Genomic DNA, 26,044 nt, shown 5'->3' on the forward strand with positions numbered 1-26,044 from the left:
CCACCGTTTCTCTGCCTCCCCAGCCCCCCACCCCTGCAAACTCTTCTGGCATGGGAAAAAATTCCTGCTGACTCATGAAGTGAGCGGGGCTCCTCCAGTGGTTTTTCCATAAAAAAGAACTGCTAATAACCCAACACATACTTTCAATAAAAGATCTGATTGGTCATCTGGCAGGAATCTGTATCCTGGAGCCAAGCAAAGCGCAGCTGGCTTCCTGATTGGTGAATGTGACTGGCCTGAGAAAGGGAAAATCTGACAACGGCCACAACAAAACAAGCCCAAAAGACACCAAGTGCCTCCATTCAGAGGAATTTGGTTGGGTCAGGATTGAGGTGGCTCCCAGGACAATCAAGGAGGGAGGCTGGGCCAGAGGGGTGGGAATGGTATCTGCACGAACACTGAAAGGTCAGGAGAGAAACACGCAAAAGTTAGGTGAGGCTGAAGAGGGCAGACAAGATGACAATATGTTGTGGCCACACAGAGGGAGGCAGGGGCAGGTAAAAGCAAGGAAAGGGGCAGGAGGATCACCCTGCCCCAGTATGAATATGACCTGAGGCTGGGCCACTTGTGGAGGGTGGGGGTTGAGGGTGTGGAGGGGTGGTGTCTGGCTCAACCCAGCCTGTGTACCAGAGGGATTCAAGGCTCTAAACCAACTTAACTGGTTTTTGTGAGGGGGTAATGCTTAGTAACTGGGGGAACTAAAAGCACGGACTGGAATGACTGAACAGGAAGAAACTTCCTGCTATGAGACGTTATTAAAAAGAGCACGACCTAGTGGAAAGAGCACAGGCCTGGGTTCTAGTCCTGGCTTCACCACTTGCCTGATGCTTGACCTTGAGCAAGTCACATAATTTCTCTGGGCATCAGTTACTTCATCTCTGCCCCCAGTGACTTGGCCATCTCCTTTATTAAGAAAATGAACACCATCTCACCTCCTCCAGGAAGCCTTCCCAGACTCAGCCCCCCTTTTCCTCTGCTCCTCCTCCCCTCCCTATCGCCCCCACTCTGTCCCTCTGCCCTCCCCACAGCATTTGTGTATATTTGTCAATATTTTTTACTCTACTTTATTAATGATGTATATATACCTATAATTCTATTTATCTATTTTGATGTTATTGACATCTCTCTACTTGTTTTGTGTTGTTGTTTGCCTCCCCCTTCTAGACTGTGAGCCCGTTGTTGGGTAGGGACTGTCTCCATCTGTTGCCAAATTGTACTTTCCAAGCTCTTAGTACAGTGTTCTGCATACAATAAATACCCAATTGATACGATTGAATAAATGAATGAATTAATGAATCAGGTGTGAGCTCCCTAAATTCTCCCCTGCCCCATCTCATTTCCTCCCCCTTCCGGCCCCCTCTTCAACTCTCCCATCCTTCCCAGCAGTATCCCTAGAGGAGGTCTCCTCCCTCCTCTCAAAAGCACCCCCTTCACCTGGGCATCCAACCTCATTCCTTCACACCTTATCAAAACGTTCACCCCCTCTCTTCTTCCCTCCCTAAGAGCCATCCGTTCGCTCTCCAATAGTTTCTTCCCCACTTTCAAACATAAAATGCTTTCAAACATGCCCCTATCTCCTCTATCCTAAAAAAAACCCTCCTTTGGCCCTAAGGCTCCCTCCAGTTATTGCCCCAACTCCATCCCCCCGCATTCCCCTCTAAACTCCTCGAGCACCTTGTCTACACCCACTGTCTCAAATTCCACTCCTCCAATTCTCTCCTTGACCCCCTCCAATCTGGCTTCCACCCCCTTCACTTCACAGAAACCTCCCTCTCCTTGCAAAATCCAATGGCCTCTACTCCATCCTAATCCTCCTCAACCTCTCAACTGCCTTCTACCCCTTTCTAGACTGTGAGCCCATTGTTGGGAAGGGACCATCTCTATATATTGCTGACTTGTACTTCCCAAGCGCTTAGTACAGTGCTCTGAACACAGTAAGTGCTCAATAAATACGACTGAATGAATGAATGACACTGTGGACCACCCCTTTCTCCTGGAAACATTATAAAACCTTGGCTCCACTGACTCTGTCCTCTCCTGGCTCTCTTCTTATCTTCTTATCTCTCTGGACGTTCATTCTCAGTCTCCTTCATGGGCTCCTCCTCTGTCTCCCACCCCCTAACTGTGGGAGTCCCTTAAGGTTCAGTTCTGGATCCTCTTCTATTCTCCATCTATACCCACTCCCTTGGAGAACTTACTTGCTCCCCTGGCTTCAACTACCACCTCTATGTGGATGATACCCAAATCTACATCAGATCTCTCTCCCTCTCTCCAGTCTCGCATCTCCTCCTGCCTTCAAGACATCTCTATTTGGATTTCCAAATGTAATGGCAATTAAGAGTGTGAGCCCTATGTGGGACAGACCTATGTCCAACCCTATTATCTTGTATTTGCCCCAGCGCTCAGTACAGTATCCGGCACATAGTAAGCACTTAAAACCACTAAAAAATCCCCCAAAACTTCAATAAGCAAGCCCACAGAGAAAATGGAAATGACTAGAAAGAGTTGGAGAACATTATCATGTCCCCCCTATTCTACACTGTTGACTGAGAAGCCTCCTCCCATGGAGTCCCATGTAATGCCTATGGGGTGCATTAATTCCTTTCATAACACTGTTACGGTTGCCCACCAGTCAGGCAGCTCCTCCCTGTTTGTTTTCCCCCAAGAAGCCCCTTAAAATATGGACAAAAAGGTAGACTGCATGTCACTGTGGGTCATGGAAAAGCAGGAAGTAATATGCACATTATCTCCTGAGAAGTGTCTCTGGGAGATCTGCCTGGGTGGATATATATATCTGTTTGAGGCCAAAACAACTGTACTGCACCTCTCAAAGCCTTATCTGGGCTCTTTGAGCCAGAAAAAGCTCTTTGACCCATGGGATTGAGACTAGAGGGGGTGAAACGTGGGAAACACACACAAAACCTCTGGGCTCCACAAAAGTCGTAAATGGTCCTGGAATGAAAGCACTACCCACACCAAACCAACAGGTGACAGGAATAACCTGTACTTCCCAAGATGAGGCATTAAATCCAACCACAACAAAATGTCATGGATTGTCCCAGCCCAAGCAACAAATGCAACAGGATCTCACTGAGGCAAGGAGAAGGTAAACTCTTGGAAAGCTTTTCTAGGTGATCTCCCTGGTGATTTTATCAGGAAGAAGTTGAATTACGCCTCAGAAGGAGCCAGAGCAGCTCTCAAAAATGAAGCAAGTTCATTTGAATCAGCCCTTGCTTACCTACCAAATTCCTCTCTGGCCACTGAGACATGAGGGGGCTGTCTGGTTTTGGCAGGTCCTGGGAGTGTTTGGCAGAGACATTAGTTTGATCAACAGAGATGGCTTGAAAATTCATGACAGAGCGAGTGAGCGAGAGAGAGACTGTGTGTGTATGTGTGTGTGTTTATATGCACCAGTGAGAGGGGAGGGGATGTGTTTTATTGACAGGGCTACCTGCCAGTTGAGGTTGGGATCAGTGGGGAAGAGATGTCTAGATTTCAAGGGCTGCGATTTGTTACCAAAAGTCTAGGTCTAGAAGCTTCGACACAGACGGTGCTCAGTGTGTAACTCCAAAGTTTCTTCTTCACCAAACAATAGTTCCCACTTGCCCTCCCCGAATGTGTTTCTTTTCTCCACAACCCCTTTAGGAGTTGAAAAATGTAATTCTTTATTTTGCGGTTTTTACATTTGGCAAATACTCTATCGATCCTGCTTAATCCCATTTCCTCTGGTGGCACCTAAGCTAACAAAAGACTTTTCCTTTGTTTACCTCCTTCCATAAAAATCAATATGTCCAAGGGAGGTACCAGTGGCTCAATGGCAGCTCTGCAAATCTCAGCTGAAAGCCATAATTCCTCTCATCTTCACAGCATTTCCACACTATGGCCTCAACAGCCCTACCTCTCTGTGGGAGCCAGAGGGATGAGTGAGCCACAATCTATGTCAGTGTTGGCACCTGGATGCGAATGAAGGACTGCATCCTCAATGCCTTTCCTAAGCCATCATCTTCTTTTTCTCAAAATCATTAGCACTGGATTTAGTTCTTAGAGAACAAGTTTTGATCCTTAAAAATAAAGCATAGAGGCTAGATCTTGGCCAGGAGATAGTCTCCTTGGCACTGAACAGACTGAGGACACTCTGGGGGCGTGATCAGCATCCAGAGACTGAGGACTACGGAATCCAGGTTGACTTGGACCACCCGGACCCAAGAAAACTCAGAGAAGACCAGGGAATTTATGGGCTCAGGTTGGGAACCCTGAATCAAGTCATAACAACAGTTTCCACGGTGGGAGATCCAAATCAAGTGGGTCCTCAAAGAACTTGGGTCTTGGCATCGGGCCCAGAACACCCAGGTCTGAGGAACAATTGGCTAACTCACAAACAGACTGAATACTTGCTAACCTCCCTCTGGGGAGTGAGCTCGTTCTCTGAAGACAGGGTAGAGATGGATTGTGCATCGCTTAGAATAGTGCTTGGCACATGATAAATGTTTAACAAATACTACTATTTTTATTTTTATTGTGAAGCAGTGTGGCCTACTGGATGGACTATGGGCCTGGGAGTCGGAAGGACCTGGGTTCTAATGCTGCCTCTGCCACTTGTCTGCTGTGTGACCTTGGGCAAGTCGCTTCACTTCTCTGTGCCTCAGTTACCTCAGCTGTAAAATGGGGATTAAGATTGGGAGTGCCATGTGGGACAAGGACTGCGTCCAACCTGATTAACTTGGCTCTATCCCAGTGCTTAGCATAGTGCCTGGCACATACTAAGCCCTTAACAAATACCATTTAAAAAATATGGAGTGGAAGGTCAGAGGGCAAGGAGAGAGGATATAACCATTCATCCCAATAATTAATAATAATGACGGTATTCATTGAGTGAATACTATGGATCAAGCACTGTTCTAAGCACTGGGGAAGATACAAGTTAATTAGATTGGACACAGTCTTTTCCCATGTGGGGCTCTCAGCTTAAGTAGGAGGGAGAACAGGTATTGATGTTGCCTTTTCAACTTCTCCCAGCTGACTCCAACTAGAGAAATTCCAAAGCCAAATAAACAGGATTTGACAGGGGGTTATTTTTCCCCAATTCTAAAGCTAGCAACATCTGGGAAACCTAATCCACATTACTAAAGCACCTCACTCCTCCTGCCACCCCCACCAAGCCACACCCAGAAGGATGAGAGAAGCAGCATGGCTCAGTGGAAAGAGCACAGGCGTTGGAGTCAGAGGTCACAGGTTCAAATCCCAGCTCTGCCAATTGTCAGCTGTGTGACTTTGGGCAAGTCACTTCACTTCTCTGGGACTCAGTTCCCTCATCTGGAAAATGGGGATGAAGACTGTGAGCCCCCCATGGGACAACCTGATCACCTTGTAACCTCACCAGCACTTAGACCAGTGCTTTGCACACAGTAAGTGCTTAATAAATGCCATTATTATGAGATTAGTGACCTTAGGCTAGAGAAAGGATTAAGGGGCCAGAAACGTGGATCCAGAATAGGGTGCACACCAAAACAAAAAATAGCAATCCATGCCAAATGCACATACGTGAAAAGAAGCCTATATGAATACAGCATATCTACCACAGAGGGTGACCTTTATCCTGAGAGCCTCAAACATGATCATTCAGCAAGTGTTTTTTGAGCACCCCCAGAACAAACAGTAAGTGCTTGAAGGTATTGGTACAAGAAAATTTGATCTTAACCAACAGTCTCACAGGGGAGGCAAGACAATTCAATAACAAATATAAGACCTACAAAAAAGACAATGAGGGAGGAAGCAGTGGATCCCAACCTGTTCCACAGGACTGGAAAATGGGAAGAGTTAATCCCATAAAGCTTTCTGGAAGAGGTGACTATTGAGGAGTTTTCTAAATTGACTCATTTTTATTTCAGAGAGGGCAGTGATGTAGTCCCTGTTTATAGAAGGGTATAACCCAGGGTTACTGCTTACCCAGATGCTTCCAGGAAAACCTAGGGGAGTTGCATATCAAAAGCGAGAGCTTTGAACTGACATCATCTTTGGCTTCCTAGGATCACATCACTTTGGGTTTTGCAGGGTAAAAAAAAAAAACTCGTGACCCCTGGGGCAGAGCTAAGCTTCCTAATTGGCAAAGCAGTGGGACAATGGCCTCATTCAATACCCTGGCAAGCTCTGATCTCACTCAGAGGGCCACTCATTAACAATCCTGACTTGAGACCAGGACAGGAAGGAACCGTGGCTATTGTGATTGTGGTGACTTTTCCGCTGATGGCAGTCTTCTGTGACACCACCATGCCACCTAGGTCAGCCCACCCTAACCTTCCAACTCACTTCCGGGGGGGAGGGCCGGAAGGGGAGCAGCAGCATCGGTCACAAACATGGCCCGCCCACCTTCCTCCCCATAACTAACCACATTGGCAATGGAAATGTTCCTGAGAGAAGCGGCGTTACGTAGTGGATAGGACACAGTCCGGGGAGTCAGAAGGTTATGGGCTCTAATCCCAGTTCTGCCACTTGTCTGCTGTGTGACTTTGGGCAAGTCACTTTCCATCTCTGTGCCTCAGTCACTTCATCTATAAAATGGGGATTGAGACTGTGAGCCCCACACGGGCCAGGGGCTGTGTCCAACTCAATTCTCCTGTATCCACACCAGGGCCAGTACAGGGTCTGGTACATAGTAAGCACTAACAAATACCATCATTATTATTATTATTTTCTCCATGACCATTTTGGTCCTCCAGATGCCTTCTGGATTTGTTCATCAAATTTCCTGTACTTGATGGGGCCTACCATTCACCTCGAGGACTGTAACAGCCCAGACCCTCTAGCCAAAGTGGGACACACTCTTAGAAGGATCTATGCCATTTGGCCTAGTGGCAAGAGCATGGGCTTGGGAATCAGAGGATGTGGGTTCTAATCCTGGCTTCATCACTTGTCTGCTGTGTGACTTTGGGCACGTCACTTCATTTCTTTGTGCCTCATTTACTTGATCTGTAAAATGGGGATTAAGACTGTGAGCTTCATTTGGGACATACCGTTGTTGGGTAGGGACCATCTTTATATGCTGCCAACTTGTACTTCCCAAGGGCTTACTACAGTGCTCTGCACACAGTAAGTGTTCAATAAATACGATCGAATGAATAAATGACAGGGACTGCATCCAACCCAGTTACCTTGCATCTACTCCAGTACTCAGAACAGTGCTTGGAACATAGTAAGCACTTAATTCCATAATTATTATTATTAGAATCACTGAGAGCCATCTCTGAACTCAGAGAGGAACTGAAATGAAATCCCATGCGTGCACACATACGAAATCACAAAATATGCTGGCATCCTTGAAATAATCAATCATATTTATTGAGTGCTTACTGTGGGCAGAGCACTGTACTAAGCAATGGGAGAGTTCAATAAAACAGAGTTGGTAGAAATGATAAATTTTCTCCTCATCCCATCACCAATAAACCGTCTTCTAAAAATACAATTCCTTTTCTCCTCTTGGTCATCAGCCCAGCCTTTCTGCTTCACACACTTTACATGCTCAAAGGGCACCCTGCTCCCTGCAGCTAAAAGCCAAGATTAAGGACTATTAACTGGCACTGACTGGCCCCAGATCAGTGTATATTAGGCAACAGAGGCTGGAAATTCAACTTCTTGCCAAGAAATTAACAACAAACAAGGGCCAGACCCAGCAGCCTCTAAAAAAAGAAAACAGAAAGCGGGGCTGTGGGAGGAAACTAAAGAGAAATCAAAATGCACTTGAAAGGATGTTAGACAGCCTAGGCGTGCCTCAGAGATACAGGCTTTGGGCTTGAGCAGGTTTTGTGCCACAGGCCATCATTCCAGCCGTGGAGAAATGGAAGCCGCTTGCTGTCCATATGGCAGGCCAGGTTAATCTGAGTTTGTTCCCTAATCATCAGTGAGGGAAAACACACACACACACACACACACACACACACACACACACACACGTGTATCACTTGCCAAGCAACTGGCTAACTAGTTAAACCTTCCAAAGCTGGGGAAGAAGATGCCATGATAGAAACAGCTAAGAGCAACCATGCCACCATTCACTCCCCTAAGCAGAATCCTGACTCGAGTTTCATACTAATAATAAAGCCGGCAACACGACTCTCATTCCTCTGGGGAGGGGATTTTGGAGACATCTGCCACATGATCCACGTGCTCCCCAGTGTCTTCTTGGCAGCAGTTGTCACTTGGCCCATCCAAAACCTGCCGGTATCACCTCCGCAACATCGCCAAGATCCGCCCTTTCCTCTCCATCCAAATCGCTACCCTGCTGGTTCAATCTCTCATCCTATCCCGACTGGATTACTGCATCGGCCTTCTCTCTGATCTCCCATCCTCCTGTCTCTCCTCACTTCAATCTATACTTCATGCTGCTGCCCGGATCATCTCTGTGCAGAAATGTTCTGGGCATGTTACTCCCCTCCTCAAAAATCTCCAGTGGCTGCCTGACAACCTACGCATCAGGCAAAAATTCCTCACTCTCGGCTTCAAGGATCTCCATCACCTCGTCCCCTCCTACCTCACCTCCATTCTTTCCTTCTACAGCCCAGCCCGCATCCTCCTCTCCTCTGCCGCTAACCTCCTCACTGTGCCTCTTTCTCACCTGTCCCGCCGTCGACCCCCGGCCCACGTCCTCCCCCTGGCCTGTAATGAGCTCCCTCTGCATATCCGCCAAGCTAGCTCTCTTCCTCCCTTCTAAACCCTAATGAGAGCTCACCTCCTCCAGGAGGCCTTCCCAGACTAAGCCCCCTCCTCCCCCTCCCCATCCCCCCACCCTACCTCCTTCCCCTCCCCACGGCACCTGTATAAATGTTTATACAGATTTATTACTCTATATTTTATTTGTACATATTTACTATTCTATTTATTTTATTTTGTTAATATGTTATGTTTTGTTGTCTGTCTCCCCCTTCTAGACTGTGAGCCCGCTGTTGGGTAGGGACCATCTCTATATGTTGCCAACTTGTACTTCCCAAGCGCTTAGTACAGTGCTCTGCACACAGTAAGCGCTCAATAAATATGACTGACTGACTGACTGAATGAATCACCTGAGCAGTGACTAGGAACAAGCCCAGAGCCCCCTTCGGGGTAATGTGGGCGGTGCTAGGAAGTGGGGAGTTGCCCCACATGCCTAAACCACGGCGCAACACATAAGCTCTCGCCAAGAACTCTGGGGTTGGGCTTAGTATAACTCTAGCTGGGAGAAAGCGAGGCAAAATGGGTGTGTCTTTCCCTTGGGTTTCGGAAAACTTCCATATGCGAGCCCAGCCAGGCAGGTCACGGAGTCAGCCTTGTTCTCCTCCTGCGACCCCGGCTTGAGGACTCCGCTGACCCGATGAAAGGGTGGCTCGCGGCGGCTCAAGGGGGGCAGGGAATGAAGCCCTCTGGAACCGTCTGGCTGGAGTCGCCCCATTTCTGCAGGGCAGCTGATCAGACCGGGCGCTGTCTTTCTCGGCTGTGGGAACCCCAAGCTGGAGCCTGGGAAACAACCAAGGAAAATTTCCTCCTCCCCTCCCTCTGGGCACTAGTGTGAGAACCCAGCCATCTTGTGGCTTGGGGCGAAGGGGAGGGAAACACTGTCTAGCTCTGGTCTCACTTCTGGGACTGAAACCTATTAGTGGCACCATACTAATGAGAAGCAGTGCTGCTTAATGGATGGAGCAAGGACTTGGGAGTCAGAAGCACCTGGGCCCTTATCCCGGCTCAGCCACTTGTCTAACAGGTGACCTTGGACAAGTTACTCCACTTCTCTGTGCCTCAGTTCCCTCGCCTGTAAAATGGGGATTAAGACTGTGAGCCCAGTGTGGGACATGGACTGCATTCAACCCTGCATTTACGCCAGTGCTTAGTACAGTGCCTGGCATATAGCAAGTGCTTAACAAATACCAAACAAAAACACCAAAACACACCACACACCCACACCCACACACACCCACACACACCTGCGCACCCCACCCCATCCCCCCTGCCCAGGGGAGGGAGAGAGAAGCCACATAAACTGGGGGGAGCAGTTATGGGGACAGTCACTATGCTGCCACAGGGCAACCTATCCCTGATTTTCTCTGACTCTGGAAAAAAAAAAATCACGCTCATTTCCCAGCAGCCCCAAGCCAGCTGCAGGGCTCACGGGAAGCAGCACAGTAGGATGAGGGCAAGTTCAGAGTTAATTCAATACAGAATGACTTTGACCAAGCAGCTGAACACTCAGAATACAAACCAACTGCCCAAGAAAATCAAACGAGGAGTCGAAAAAGCCAACGGGCTCGACAGACCACCCGTTCAGGTGTTGCAAGCTGTGCTCCTTGGGCACAGAGAAGGGGTGGGAACAGCAGCTCCTTAGACAGGATGACCGTAGGGCTGGTCATTAGGGGATGGCATTTAGCATTATACTTACAGTGAGTTGGGTCTGGTGGGTTTGACTGCTGGCAAGTCGGGGTCACCTGAGGTTAGGTTGGGTTGGAGGGTGCTGTTGGAGTTCAGGATGCTGTTGGCATTGGAGGAAATGACAGATTCCAGGCTAGAGTCAATGATACTGTTCCTCTGCTCCTCTGGAAAAAAAAAATATTCAAAATGATTCACATTACTGGGTAAAAGTGAAGAATTGCTATCCTGTCGGCAGTTTCATGGTGCTTGAGCAAAAGCATGACTGAATACTGAGGGTGGGAGGGACAAATGGAAGTAAAACCTTCAGATTGTTCCTTTCCTCCAAACAGGAGTTATTTTCTTCCCCAACTCTACTCTTGGTGATTGAATAACTCTTCTCAATACACAGTATATTGCCTTGGAACTCTCCCCTTTGGATCAGAAGGGTCCCCTCCCCTGAGTCCTTCAAAATTTTCTTTGGAAATTGCTCTGGGTGTTTTTCTTTTTAATGGTATCTGTTAAGCGCTTACTATGCATCAAGCACTTTTCTAAGGGCTGGGGTAGACACAAGAGAATCAGGTTGGACACAGTCCTTTTCCCACATGGGGCTCACTGTCTAAATCAGAGGGAGGAGGATTTAATCCTCATTTTACAGATGAGGAAACTGAGGCCCAGAGAAGCTAAGGGATTCGTTCAAGGCCACACAGCAAGTAAGTGGCTGAGCAGGGATTAGAACCCAGGTCCTTTGACTTCCAGGCCTGTGTTCTTTCCACTAGGCCATGCTTCTTCTCTGGGTTGGGACACAAAGGGTCTTCACCTGGGAATGCTACCCCTTACCCTGCTAAGCTATTCCTCCTCTCCATCCCTTCCCTTACCATTCTCCCTTCCCTCCTGCTCTTAGAGCCTCTCTGCTAGTATTACTGGTTTAGACCACACCAGCACTTCCAGTCAGGATGTCTCCCTCACCCCAGGGCACTGCTTTCCTTCAGTAACCCCTCCTGCCTAACTTCTCTCTAAAACACATTTCTGTTGAATTTCTAGAACTTACAGTGAGTTCCTCAGAAAAGAGGACAGCCATTTTCTGCAGCGAGGAGTTAATATCACCTGTCCTCAAGTCATAGGGACCCAATATAGCACTTGAGGTAAATTTCTCAGTTCCAGGCTGAAGGTTTTAATTATAGAATGCTCTGTGCTGAGAGTAGTTGGATTTAAGGTTGTTTTGCTTAAGTTTTTCAACTTAACCTTAACAGCAGTCGAATTTATCTCCTGGGTTTTTCCGTGAAGCACTCCTGAATTTCCCCATCACCATGAAGTTACAGAATGCTAATCACACAGTTATTACTCAGTGAATTTGGATTCAAGTTTCTGGGAGTTAATTAAGGGCTCAGGAGAGTAATGTCATAGGTCCGGCCTGGCAAACCTTTCCCAGTCTTCCCTTCCGGGACACCTGGGTCACTGTGCCTGGGTCCTCTTACTGTGGGGGTTCCCCAAGGTTCAGTGCTTGGTCCCCTTCTGTTCTCAATATACACTCACTCCCTTGGTGACCTCATTCGCTCCCACGGCTTCAACTATCATCTCTACGCTGATGACACCCAGATCTACATCTCTGCCCCTGCTCTCTCCCCCTCCCTCCAGGCTCGCATCTCCTCCTGCCTTCAGGACATCTCCATCTGGATGTCCGCCCGCCACCTAAAGCTCAACATGTCGAAGACTGAGCTCCTTGTCTTCCCTCCCAAACCTTGTCCTCTCCCTGACTTTCCCATCTCTGTTGACGGCACTACCATCCTTCCCGTCTCACAAGCCCGCAAACTTGGTGTTATCCTCGACTCCGCTCTCTCATTCACCCCTCACATCCAAGCCGTCACCAAAACCTGCCGGTCTCAGCTCCGCAACATTGCCAAGATCCGCCCTTTCCTCTCCATCCAAACCGCTACCCTGCTCATTCAAGCTCTCATCCTATCCCGTCTGGACTACTGCACCAGCCTTCTCTCTGATCTCCCATCCTCGTGTCTCTCTCCACTTCAATCCATACTTCATGCTGCTGCCCGGATTATCTTTGTCCAGAAACGCTCTGGGCATGTTACTCCCCTTCTCAAAAACCTCCAATGGCTACCGATCAATCTGCGCATCAGGCAGAAACTCCTCACCCTGGGCTTCAAGGCTCTCCATCACCTCGCCCCCTCCTACCTCACCTCCCTTCTCTCCTTCTACTGCCCAGCCCGCACCCTCCGCTCCTCCACCACTAATCTCCTCACTGTACCTCGTTCTCGCCTGTCCCGCCATTGACCCCCGGCCCACGTCATCCCCCGGGCCTGGAATGCCCTCCCTCTGCCCATCCGCCAAGCTAGCTCTCTTCCTCCCTTCAAGGCCCTGCTGAGAGCTCACCTCCTCCAGGAGGCCTTCCCAGACTGAGCCCCTTCTTTCCTCTCCCCCTCGTCCCCCTCTCCATCCCCCCGTCTTACCTCCTTCCCTTCCCCACAGCACCTGTTTATATGTATATATGATTGTACATATTTATTACTCTATTTATTTATTTATTTATTTATTTAACTTGTACATTTCTATCCTATTTATTTTATTTTGTTGGTATGTTTGGTTCTGTTCTCTGTCTCCCCCTTTTAGACTGTGAGCCCACTGTTGGGTAGGGACTGTCTCTATGTGTTGCCAATTTGTACTTCCCAAGCGCTTAGTACAGTGCTCTGCACATAGTAAGCGCTCAATAAATACGATTGATTGATTGTGCCAGCGCCTCATCGATCCCTAAGGCTACTGGTTATGCCCAACATCACAGTGGTTTGGAGAGGTGGCAGGGAGGCCAACGGTGACTCAGTTCCTCATTTGAACCCAACCCTCTAGAGAAGGTGCCATAATCAGTGCAATCCCCTCCTACTAGCGAAGTACGGATCAGGAAAACAAACTGAGACAACAATTCAAGTGAAACCAACTGTAGTACTCCTCTTGTTAAACATGCTCCCATACCAGAGTCGATTTATAAAGACCCTAAAAGGCAATTTACCCCCAAATTTGGTGAAAAATATATGGTCTCTGGTGAAATATTTTGAAAGCCCCTTACTGTACTCTAGCCTAGAAAAACACACTGATGAAGTTTCAGGACTGAGGTATTCACTGACAAGTTTGAAGAGTGTTAGAAGTTAGGCAATTTAAGGACAGAAGCCAACACCGCTAGGCAAAGAGGCAGAAGGAGGTGTAGAGGCCATCAGGAGACGTATTACAGGGTCTTTATGGAAAGGAAAGTTACTCCTCAGCTTGAATAAAGTTTTCCTTCTTTTAATGGGGTCCGCCGGAGAAAGAGGAATGAGTCACTGGGGTACCAAGCAATAGATGAAGGGGGTTGGCAAGGGGAAGAAATCTGAAGAAATGAGGGCTGTGTTCAAGTAACTGAGGAAATTCCCTCCTCCCACCTCTCTACCTTCTGTCTCTTGGGATTGTCTCATTCCCTCTCCCCTTCCCCCTTACACACCCCTCTCTGGATGCTTCACCCTGAAGAGTTTATTTCTCTATAGTGCATGTTCAAGGGTATTTTTCTGTCACTTGTTTTCACTCTAATAGTCTGTCTTTGTCCAGGCTCACCAGGGATCCTGCTTTTGGCATCCTAACTCCCTACTACCACTTGCGCTCTGCTCAATAGTGCTGCTTGACTCCTGAACTTCAGGTAAGAAGGATGTCAACTGGGAAAAAGGAAAAATCCTTACAAGTTACATGATTTCAGAGAAAAGAGCAGATTAAGTGGCTGGTGAGGTCCAGAGTACATGTTTGAAAGTAAAACGCAGAGTGAAATGAGAAATGGAGAATTGGGAATTCCTCCAGGCACCTACTCTAGGCTTGAAAAGAGTCAGCAGAAAGTCCATTCTGAAGAACTGCTAGCTATACCAACTGAGGGTGTGCACTTCAAGTGTCAAGACAGATTTGGTTCTTTCTTGATGCGGTTGTGTTGAGGCACTGTAATTTTTTTGGAAAAAATAATTCACAGTTTCATTTTCACATGCTGGAAGACCTAACGCTGACAGCAATCAATAGGCAAGGCTGTGAGATGTGATGCAGTGTGCCTGGAAGGAGTTCAGAGAGAACTCAAGGAGGGTTTCCACCATGGAGACTGTTGTCTTTCCAGTTTAGATGAGCATGTCAGCCTCTCCCAAAGTTCTGTGTTAATCTTTTCTCCTCTTGAGCTATGCAACAAAAACTCAACTGTAGGGATGAAAATGAGGTGAGACTAAGAAGAAGGCCAAACTGACCACAATAAAAATTCCATACGTTTGGAGAGTGTCTTTGTACCTGGCCTTAGAATGCCACCTTAGAATGTAAATTTATGTGACTCGTCAAGGCAGAATCTTGTACACTTCTGAGAACACTGAACAACATCACCTGCAAGGTCACTGTCACCTAACATTCTTGACACCGAATATACAATAAGATCCCTGGTAGCTATAACTCAATTTCTCCATCTAAGAGACACAAGCTAGAGAAAGCTGGAGAAGGCATTAGTCCCTCACCTATTGGTTTTACTGCTGTTTGTTTTACTCACATACACACACACACACACACACACACAATGACACACACATACACCCACTGGTACACACTGCAGAAAGGGGGATTTACACCTACTTCTTTCTGTCCTCATTTATCTGGATCAGTTGAAAGTTGCTTGAGGCTGTGCACAGGGGGATCTTTTTCCATGAGACTGCACCCATGGGCCTTGCTGCTAACTGACCCAGGGCAGGAAAGTTAGTCATTAGTTTGTGAAGTCTTACAACTGGTTTACTGCCATACCCTGTGAAGGGAGTAGTGGCAGAAGGTGCCAAAAACATTCATTTTAACTTCCCGAGGACAATCGCCACAATTTCTGTCTGGCTCAGAGGCTTGTTCTACCCTAGACAGAGTCTGGTCAAAGCTGGACATTTCCACTGGAAAAATCCTCTCAAACACTTGCTAGTTGCAGACTTGGCCCAAGTCTCCCTCAGATTTTCAGAGTCCACTAATGGCTCTGCCTTGTCACCACAGTACTGGTAACTGCATTAAGGGGCAGAGATTTCTTTTTCCCCTTGAACAAATAGGAGCGGAAAAACATGAACACATGACAGGATCACAGCAACTAAAAAAAGAAAACCATGGAATAATTTGGTTGATACTGCACTTGTTCCAGAGGTTGTCATGGAAATGCAGGAGCTATGCTCCCTCCCTTCCCATATTTAAGGATTAACTCCCTCATGCTCACTCAAACAGCAGACCCCCAGACTGCTATCTGGAAGATGTATCCAGTTCAGACTGAAATGGGGTGGGCGAGTGAACAATCAATCAATCAATGGTATTTATTGTTCTTGGCTCTCCCTCCTACTTAGACTGTGAGCCCCATGTCGGAAAGGAACTGTGTAGGACCTGATTAATAATAATAATAATAATAATAATAATAATAATGGTAACAAGTGCTTACAATAATAATAATGGCATTTATTAAGCGCTTACTATGTGCAAAGCACTGATCTAAGCGCTGAGCACTGTTCTAAGCGCTGGGCACTGTTCTAAGCGCTGGTGTGCCAAGCACTGTTAACTTGTATCTACTTCAGCACTCAGAACAGTACAGAATGGCATAGTGGATGGCCTGGGAGTCAGAAGGACCTGGGTTCTAATCCAGGCTCCAACACATGTCTACTGTGTGACCTTGGGCAATTCACTTCACTTCTTTGGGCCTCAGTCACCTCATCTGTATAATGGGGATTGAGACTGTGAGCCCCACGTGGGAAAGGGACTGTATCCAACCCATTTTGCTTGTATCCACCCCCAGCGCTTAGTACAGTGCCTGACACAGAGTAAGCACTTAAATATTACCATTACTATTAATAATAATAATAATAATAATGGCATTTATTAAGTGCTTGCTATGTGCAAAGCACTGTTCTAAGCACTGGGGAGGTTACAAGGTGATCAGGTTGTCCCGCGGGGTGCTCACAGTCTTAATACCCATTTTACAGATGAGGGAACTGAGGCTCAGAGAAGTTAAGTGACTTGCCCAAAGTCACACGGTTGACAATTGGCAGAGCCGGGGCTTGAACCCATGACCTCTGACTCCCAAGCCCAGGCTCTTTCCACTGAGCCACACTGCTTCTCTGATTATTATTATTATGATTATTAACAGTGGTTGACACATACCAAGTATTTAAATACTATTACGATTACAATTCATTGAGCATTTACTGTTTGCAGAGAACTGTAGGAAGCACCTGGGGGAAGTACAATTTAACAGAATTGGTAGACGCAATCCCAGTCCACAAGGTGCTTACAGCTCCACAAAGAGCTTACAGCCTACAGGAGGAGACAGACCTTAAAATGGATAAGGGATGAGTCTGAAACAGTTCATTAGCTGCTGCAGAAATGAATGTCACTCTCACTCAAAGATTCATAGAACTAGAAAGAGTGTGGTCATTGTTGACTACAGAACAATCTAGGCTCCCACAAGCCCGGGAAAAGTTCTCAAAGGGGGTTAGTCACGGTAAGGCAGTATGGCATGCAGGGTAGCTTTGGGGCCTACTGGATAGAGTCAGAAGGACCTGGAACCTAATCCTGGCTCTGCCACTTGTCTGCTGAGAGGCCTTGGCCAAGTTATTTCACTTCTCTGTGCCTCAGGTCCCTCATCTGTAAAATGGGGATCAAGACTGTGAACCCCATGTGTGACGGGGACAGCCTGGGACAGCCCCATGTGTCCAACCTGATAAACTTGTAACTACTCCAGAACTTAAACTGTGCTTGACACCTAGTAAGCACTTAATACCATTATCGTTATTGTTATTATTATTACTTGTAGCACTGACACTCCAGCTGGGATATCATATACAGTTCACTCCTGTTCCCCTCCTCTTGCTCCCATTCTCCATCTAGTGCTCCACCCTCAGAGAGATCTCAATAAATACCTCTGGTTGACCACCCTTCAGTCACACAGGTAAGCCAAATCCTAATGTTCCAACAGGCCTGTGCATGTCTGAACAAATGCCGACACCATGAAGAAAGGTGAATGCAAAACATGAAATTCAAATTTGGTTCTGGGGGGTTGTCCTGCAAGTACGACCTTCAGGATTTGGTCACACTCCTAAGTCAGCTATCTTCCAGGATGCAGTGAGGCACCAAAAACAAACACATCTTCATTAGGGACCCATTTCACCTCAAGAAGCAAGAGAAGAGATTACCGGAAACCCTTCCTTTCTCCTCAGATATGAAGTTGTAAAGTGAAGTTGAGAGCACACTGGGTCTCTTTCAAAAAGAATGTGCTCCTTTATTACTTATTAAAAATACCTTAGTTATTCAAATTAATGTCTTTCTCCCCCTCTAGACTGTAAACTCATTATGGGCAGGGAGCGTGTCTGCTAATTCTGTTGTACTGTACTCTCCCAGGGCTTAGTAGAGTGCTCTGCACATAGTTAAGTACTTAATAAATATTCGACTGATTGCTCCAAGCTTTCAGAGCACAGCACAATGCCCAGAGGCTCTCTGGGGCAGTGGTGGGGAGATGAACAACTGCTCCTCCTTGCTAGAGAGTTTCACAATGCAGACTGCAATGTTACACCCTAAAGAGATGGGACGATAAAGGGTCAGGATGGCAGCCCAATGAATGTTGCAATAAAAAATGATGAGAGGACAACAATCCTCTTAAATTTCCCAACTCTGGGAAACACCCAAGAACATGGGAAGTTAGGAGTCAAAGGTTTTGAGGCCACCCCCTAGTAGAAAAAAATCAAAAAATACCCCCACCCAAACCACCTGCCACTCTTTGAAGTGGCCGGGCCTGCTCGATGAAATCTCTCTCCCTTAATTCTGTTGTAATCTGAAACCCCCACCAAATCTAAAAATAATCCCGATGAAAGGGACTGTGGATATTCTTCCCACCTCCTTCATGTTCATCATATCCCCTTTCCTCTGCGAAGGAAAACTCCCCATGAAAGAGGCAGAAACCACTCAAATGTCTCCAAGTTGGTGCAAAGGAATGAGATGTGGCTCCCAGCAAGGAAACAAGGCCTCAGAGGAACAATACTCCCAGACCTTACTGAGAGAGAGAAATCTCTGATTTATGTTGGAATGGCAACACAACCTGCTGAATTTCCTTAAGGGGAGTTCAATTCTAGTTTTAATTCCTTCTCAGATCATAACGTACCAGGTTAGGCATTCCACCTATTAACCCAGGGGGAGCAGTGATCACTTGTCCTGCTTCTGTTGTCCTCCCAAGAATTTAGAGCGGTACTTCGCATTCAGTGGGTGCTCAATAAATACCACTGAGGAGGACGATTGGCCTACCTAATATCATCGGGGGGGCAGAGTGGGGAGGGCCCTTATTTTCATCACATTTTACCTTTGTATCTTAGGAGGAAATTACTGGAATGTAAAACTTTATGGGAATTTGGAGAATTAATAAATGAAAACAAGTGTCCTACAAATCCTGCGATGTGTCTTGAGAGAAGAACCAGTTTCAAACTTATGGCCAGACATCTAGGTCCCCAGTCACAAGCAACCTGAGTGCAAGATCAAACACCAGTCTTATCTGCCTCCTCAAGAGAGAGCCACAAGGATATACATCCCCTGAGCCTTGCTTGAACAGTTGGAACTCAGAGTTTCCAATGAATAAAAGTCACAGAAAAGGAGAAATATACTAATTGAATTATAATCATTACAGTTGGCCTTTCTGGGAGATGGTCCAAATATATTAAATGAACCGAAAGAAAAAATAAAATCGGAGTCATATTTCTTGCAGCCTCTAACACGATCCAGGTCAAAGGGAGCCATACACCCCATCCCCCAATAACGCCATTAACCTCATTCGGTCTGCTTGCACAATAAAGCACTCTGTAGTGTCTTGACCTCTCAAGATCTTTCTGATTTTTCAGCCGTTCCTTCAGACTGTGGAATCTACAAGCCACAAGGCCAACCAGGGTGCTTTCTTGGTAAACTGCGTACAGCACAGATATTATCTAATGGGACCACAAAGTCCCCGAATTCTCCCTTCAGTCTGGCTGGATGGAGACAAAAGCCTCCAAACTGCAGCTCCCAGGAAACAGTGCTGAAAGTAAAAGAACTGTAAACATCCTCTAGACTGTAAGCTTGTTGTGGGCAGGGAATGTGCCTGTTTATTGTACTGTACTCTCCCGTGGACTTAGTACTGTACTCTGCAAACAGTAAACGTTCAATACGATTGAATGAATGACATTTCTAACGAATGCCAGCGGCCCCCCTTCACCCTGGCAGTGGGCAGGTGTTGGGAGCGAGTGGAGGGTAATAACAATTATAATAATTGTGGTATTTGTTAAGCTCTTACTATGTTCCAGACATTGAACTAAGTGTCGGGGTAAATACAAGGTAATCGGGTTGGTATAGTCCCTGACCCACATGGGGCTTACAGTCTTGATCCCCATTTTACAGATGAGAGAACTGAGGCAGAGAGAAGTGAAGTGCCTTGCCCAAGCTCACATAGCAGACAAGTGGCAGAGCTGGAATTAGAACCCAGGTCTTTCTAACTCCCAGGCCCATGTTCTAAGCCATGCTGCTCCAGTCAGGGCATCAGCTAAGCCATGCTGCTCCACTAAGTCACTCTGCTCCTGTTTATTTTGGTATTGTACTCTCCCAAGCACTTAGTACAATGCTCTGCGCACAGTAAGCGCTCAATGAATATGACAATGAATGAATGAATGCTCCAAGCATCAACTGGCCACTGAAGACGACAATGGGAATGCAGCCTGGCGCCCTGGGAGAGGTGGGGTTGTGGTTGCTAATGACAGAAAGTCCAAGGGAGGGGTGGAGAGAGGGCCGGGCAATGCAGTTCCAGCCCAGTGCCACCCAAGTCAGGGAGTCTTGCTCTGCTCCCCAGATCTGTCCGTCCAGATAAGAGGCTTACTTCCAGCACAGCTCCTAAACCAATGGATTCCCCAGTGCTACAGCATCCTGCCCGATAGGTGTCTGACAAAAGCAACCTGAAAACTTCACCATCCAAATTGGCTGGAAGACCCCCCAATAGCACAAAGACCAAGTCAATTTTCCTGCCCCAAGCTGTCGCGGGTGCCAATAAAAGCATGTGTTTGTTTTGCTATCTCTCACCTGCCTGTCTCCGATGGGGCCATTTCAGAGAGAAATAATCATCTCCTCTCTTTCCCAAACATGTGGAGGCTTCAATTGGAAACCTTGTTCCATCTGTTCTCAGGAGTTTATAAGTGGAAGTGATTACCTTGCAGTCCCCAATTTAAAGCTATTTATGAGCCTAAATTTCACACCCTGGCTTTAGCTCCAGGTGAAAGGAGTTTGAAATCGAAGCTGTACCGTGGTCCCTGCCAAAGTTACATGTGCAGAATTGATTGACAGAATAGTCACTCCTTAAATTCATCCCGAGTATAACCCACTACCCCTGCAGCACCCTCAAGAGAGGATCTTAAAGTTTGATATTTGTTTCAGATCTGGAAATCATGAAAATGGCATTTTGCATTTGGGGATCACAACAGAGAGATAACGGAGAGTCAGTTACACCTGCAAAAAGGGTCCTAGTCACAGTCCTGTCAAATCAGACAGGAGGCCCTGAGGCCTCATCCTAAGAGCTAGTCAAATGGCTGAGCAGATTCAATGCATCTCATTCATTTTGGACTAGCCTCATTCTCCCTGAAGTGCACATCCTTAATACCTGAGGCTGGGAAAATTAGAAGTCCACTTAACCCCAAAAAGAAAAAAGCAAGTCAAGATAGGCATTTGTTTGCCTTATATGCTCCCCCTTCCATTTGCTTGAGAGAAGACACCAAGCGGCCCACAAGCAGAGGATGAAACCCAGAACATGAAACCAAGACCATGAAATGCAAATGGACAGGGAAGTTGCAAAGCTGTCCTCTACCAAAACCTGTTATGACCCAAGCTAGATGGATGCCAGTGGTGAAGCTCAGTGGCTCTCTTGTTTGCAAAGTCCTCCAAGATGAGCGGATAAGTGGCCTTGCTGTGTCCTCCACTGTCTAATTGGTTTACAGTATATTGGTTGCCTGGTTGCCAGCCAAAAGGCAAGAACTGGGGAAATGGGGAAGAAGGAAGTCCATTCATCTCCCAACCCTCTCACAGTAGAATCTCTGTCATCCTCCACCACCAAAACTCTCCCAGAACCCCCCTCTGTCTCCTTTCTATGCCCCCCCCCACCCCCCGAGGAGTGGTAGAGGTGACATGATACACCAGAAACACCTCCCTCTGCCCCTCCTCTGTGCCCGGCCAAGATGAGGTTGGCAGGGCAATGGGATGGAGATGGGAAAGGACACTGTTCTTTACAGAAACATTTTCTCTATCTCTCCTCAGTCTCTGTGTCCCACTATGATTTCACTGTATCCGTAGACTGGCAGATCCTCCAATCAACCCCATCCTGTCTGCAGGAATCAAAGGAGGTGGCTCATGAGCATGCCGCAAATCAACCCCTTCGACGAGGCAAAGTATAATCAGATACAGGCACCCAGGGTTGCCCGTAATCCAAACAGACATAGGTTACCCAATGCACACCTGTATCATGTACCCCCTGGGAGCAGAGATATGCCTGGGTATAGCATGGAAGACCTGATGCTCTGCCTAAATGCCTGAGTGAGTGAAATGTAACATTCCAGCTACTACCTACACTTAGCATCCTCCCCCAATTTCATCATGTGTGGTGGGGGGAAACAGCCAGAATTAGGGGAATATCTGCAGAAACTAGGCCACTTAGGAGCTGAGGTTTGCCATGAACCAGAGGCTCATCATGAATCCTGAAAACAGCTGCCTAATTTGGGCAGTAAAGACTGGAGTAGCTACCAAGGTAGTAGGCTTGGCAACCTCCTGCTGAGGCAGGAGGTTGCTGATCTAATGGTGCTATGAAATGGCACCGGCCCTATGCTGCGGTCACTGTGGCCATAAACAAATTTTGTATCTAAAATGCTTGCGAATCCTTCACAGTGTGCTGCACCCTTGTCCACCTACTCATTTGTTGCACCCACTGCCCCAGTATGAATGTGACCGACAGGGATGAGCGAATGTGAGTGGAGCTTTGCAAAGCACTAGTACTAAAATCAATTCCTTCTCACAGATTCTCAATCTCTAAGTCTCTGTGACGACCAGGAATCACCCATCATTTTTGAGGCAAACTCCATGAACTCACTTAGACTGACTCTGGAAATAATAAAAATAATAATAATAATAATGGTATTTGTTAAGTGCTTACTATGTGCGAAGCACTGTTCTAAGTGCTGGGGAGGACACAAGGTGATCATGTTGTCCCACGTGGGGCTTGCAGTCTTAATCCCAATTTTACAGATGAGGTCACTGAGGCTCAGAGAAGTTAAGTGACTTGCCTAAGGTCACATAGCAGATGTGGGGGAGCCGGTTTTAGAACCCATGACCTGTGACACCCAAGCCCGTGCTCTTTCCACTGAGCCACGCTGCTTAGGCTTGGTTCAGAATGGTAAAACACACCTGCCTATAAAGACTGGCTGAGAAAACACAGTTGCTTGGGATAGTTGTCAAAATGTGGGTAAGTAATATCAAATACATCAAGTTTGAGAAAATGCTCCTTGGGCTAACTGCTCTACTTAAGCAAACATGAAATAATTAAAATGATTAAACAACTTCCCTTCTTCCTCACTTGAGATTCCCACTTTTGATCCAATGTTCCTCAAACTCCTAGCCATTCTGTACTCCAAAACTTGTCACTCATTCAATCATATTTATTGAATGCCTACTGTGTGCAGAACACTGTACTAAGCGCTTAGAAGAGTACAATACAATAATAAACTGACACACTCCCTGACCACAACAAGCTTCTTTCATCTACATTAAAAGCTCACTCTGTGCCCGCTGATCCAGGCACTTATCCTATCCTGCCTTCACTACTGCATCTGCCTCTTCATTGATCTCCCGGCCTCCTGTCTCTCCCCACTCGAATCCATACTTCACTCTGATGCCCATGAATCATTTATCATCAAAAACATTCAGTCCATGTCCCCCCAATTCTCAAGACCCTCCAATGGCTGCCCATCCATCTCTATATCAAACAGAAACTCCTTACCAGCGGCTTTAAAGCACTCAACTTGCCCCTTCCTACCTCACCTCACTAATCTCCTACTACAACCGAGCCCACACACTCCATTCCCCTAGTGCCAGCTTACTCACCGTGCCCCGATCTTGTCTATTTCGCCATCAGCCCCTTTCCCACATCCCTCCCCTAGCCTGGAACTCCCTTTCCTTCCTTATACATCAGACCACCAGTCTCTCCACTTTCATAGTGTCACATTTTCTACAAGAGGCCTTCTCTGATTAAATCCTCTTCTCCCCAACTCGCTTTCCCTTCTGTGTCATCTATGCATTTGGATCTGTTACTTTTGGACATTTGATATTCACCCCACCCCCAGCCCCACAGCACTCATGTACATACCTTCAAATTATACATTATAAATTATTTATTCATGTTAATGTCTGCCCCTCTAGTCTGTGAACCCTAAGTAAAGTACACCCTCAATGGCACCATCTTCAAGTATGAAGGCTGATTTAGAGATATAAAACGCAAATTGACGTGCACAGTTGGCCTCCTGTCTTAGGGTTTGTATTCGGAAATTGGCACAAGGAGACACAGGGCCCCCAAACATCAGTAGAAATCCTGTTTCACAATGGGCAGAGATGATTACGAAATAAACAATACTCTCTATATGAAACCCTAGTATGAAATACTAGTCTGGACTCTCCCCACAGCCCCACACCCTATGCACACAAACCTCCAGTAATCTTCAGAATTTCAGTCTCCAGATGGCAGGGTTGAAACCCTAATGGTTTTGATATGGTAAATGCCTGGGTACTTTTTCCCTCAGCACAAGAGACACCTGGTAAATAGTCTTATGCCTTTAACAAGGAGAGCCACCTGCTAACTTTATGGTGCTGGACTGAAAGTGAAAAGGCTTTGTCACAGCACAAACCACCCGGCTTGAGGCTTACAATAACATACAGTTCCACACAGTAGAAGTAATAGTATTCGTTAAGTGCTTACTGTGTGCAGAGCACTGTATTATGCACTAGGAGAGAATACACAACTGGGAAGTAGGCAGAGTCCCTGTCCTGTGGGGGGGGCCTCATAATCTAAGAAGCACAGACCACCTTCTCAACCCATCTCTCCTGCATTTTGGTGCCAGCATGGAATCTATTCCAATTTCCCCAGAGCAGAAGCAGCTTGGCTAGTGGATACAGCATGAGCCTGAAAGTCAGAACATCCTGGGTTCTAAACCAAGCTCTGCCAACATGTCTGCTGTGTCACTTATCTTTTCTATTGCTCAGCTCAGTTACCTCATCTGTAAAATGGGGAAAAGAATGTGAGTCCCATGTGGGACAGAGATTGTGCCCAACTTGATTAACTTGTATCTACTCAAGTGCTTAGAACAGTGCTTGGCACATAGTGTTTAACAGGTACCTTAATTATTAAATTATTAAATCTACTTTGTGTGGGTTTCTTTTTTTTTTTTTTTTTACACAAAATATTCTCTCTCTGGGAAAGAGGGAAATACCCTGGGCATCTGAGTTCCACTTCCTGTTACCCCCATTATCAAGCTGCTGTAAGTCACTCTGCCCTGAATCACGTCCGTAAGCGGTGACACATGAAACTGCACTGTGTGCTTAAACAGTTCTGATTTCACATACCATCACCTGAATCTTTCGTCTCCCTACGATAAAGACTAATTCTAAGCAAAGAGGCTATCGAGGTTCTTAAATTTTCAGCTTTTCTTGGTATGCTCCCAACATTTCCATTCTCAGCGATATCAAAGGGTCTCTAACATTTCAAGGTGCAGAAAAATATTAATTATTCAAGGGGTCCTCCATCCCTCTGGACAAGAACGTGCACTTCATTAAACTTCAGAGGAATTTGTAAGTCCAACCTGTCCCGATTGGCTTTGCTTTGAACAAAACATTAGGTGCCCGTGGATTTGTTAGAAATCTGAGAAGTACAACATCGATGTAATGTGATGTGCTCTCCTAGCAGATGGTGAGGCAATGTTGTTCTAAATGTTCTAGGGTACATGTGTTGAGCCCTGTCCTGGGCCCACCAGACACTCAGTCCTATTAAAAAATAGTAAACAAGATCTGCTTGGGGCCCCTCCTGGTAGTCAATCTCTGCCTGAGACTGAGGCCAGGGTCAGGCCAGGGCCACCTTCACAGAGAACCCAACCCAGATGAGACTTATCACTGGCTGCATGTTTTGAGAGGCTGCTTTATGCAGAAAACTGCATGAGCCCGGATCACCTTTGTGCAGAAACACCTTGGGCATGTTACTCTCCTCCTCAAAAATCTCCAGTGGCTACCAAACTACGCAACAAGCAAAAACTCCTCACTCTCGGCTTCAAGGTTCTCCATCACCTTGCCCCCTCCTACCTCACCTCCCTTCTCTCCTTCTACAGCCCAGCCGGAACCCTCCACTTCTCTGCCACTAACCTCCTCACTGTACCTTGTTCTCGCCTGTCCCACCGACAACCCCTGGCCCACGTCCTCACCCTGGCCTGGAATGCCCTCCCTGGGCTGGAGAGGAGAAACCAATTTAAAGAAGGAAAAGTCTGAAATTTGGAGATAGTGTTAAAATGTGGGTTTCTTATAATCAACAAAAGTGATAATAATCATGGTTTTATTAAGTAATTATCATGGGTTAAGCACTGGGGTA

The 26,044-nt window shown here is 46.7% G+C and overlaps 1 protein-coding gene across 2 annotated transcripts in view; it reads right to left on the reverse strand.

The window, feature by feature from the left end:
* Positions 1-26,044, reverse strand: part of ARHGAP26 (Rho GTPase activating protein 26) — a 488,708-nt gene that overhangs the window by 77,225 nt on the left and 385,439 nt on the right. For both annotated transcript variants that reach the window (XM_038739982.1, XM_038739983.1), the window contains exon 20: positions 10,400-10,553. In XM_038739982.1, the coding sequence (XP_038595910.1) occupies positions 10,400-10,553 (154 nt within the window). The remainder of the gene's footprint in view (positions 1-10,399; positions 10,554-26,044) is intronic.

The sequence above is a fragment of the Tachyglossus aculeatus genome, chromosome X1 (genome assembly GCF_015852505.1).
Source record: "Tachyglossus aculeatus isolate mTacAcu1 chromosome X1, mTacAcu1.pri, whole genome shotgun sequence".
NCBI lineage: Eukaryota > Metazoa > Chordata > Mammalia > Monotremata > Tachyglossidae > Tachyglossus > Tachyglossus aculeatus.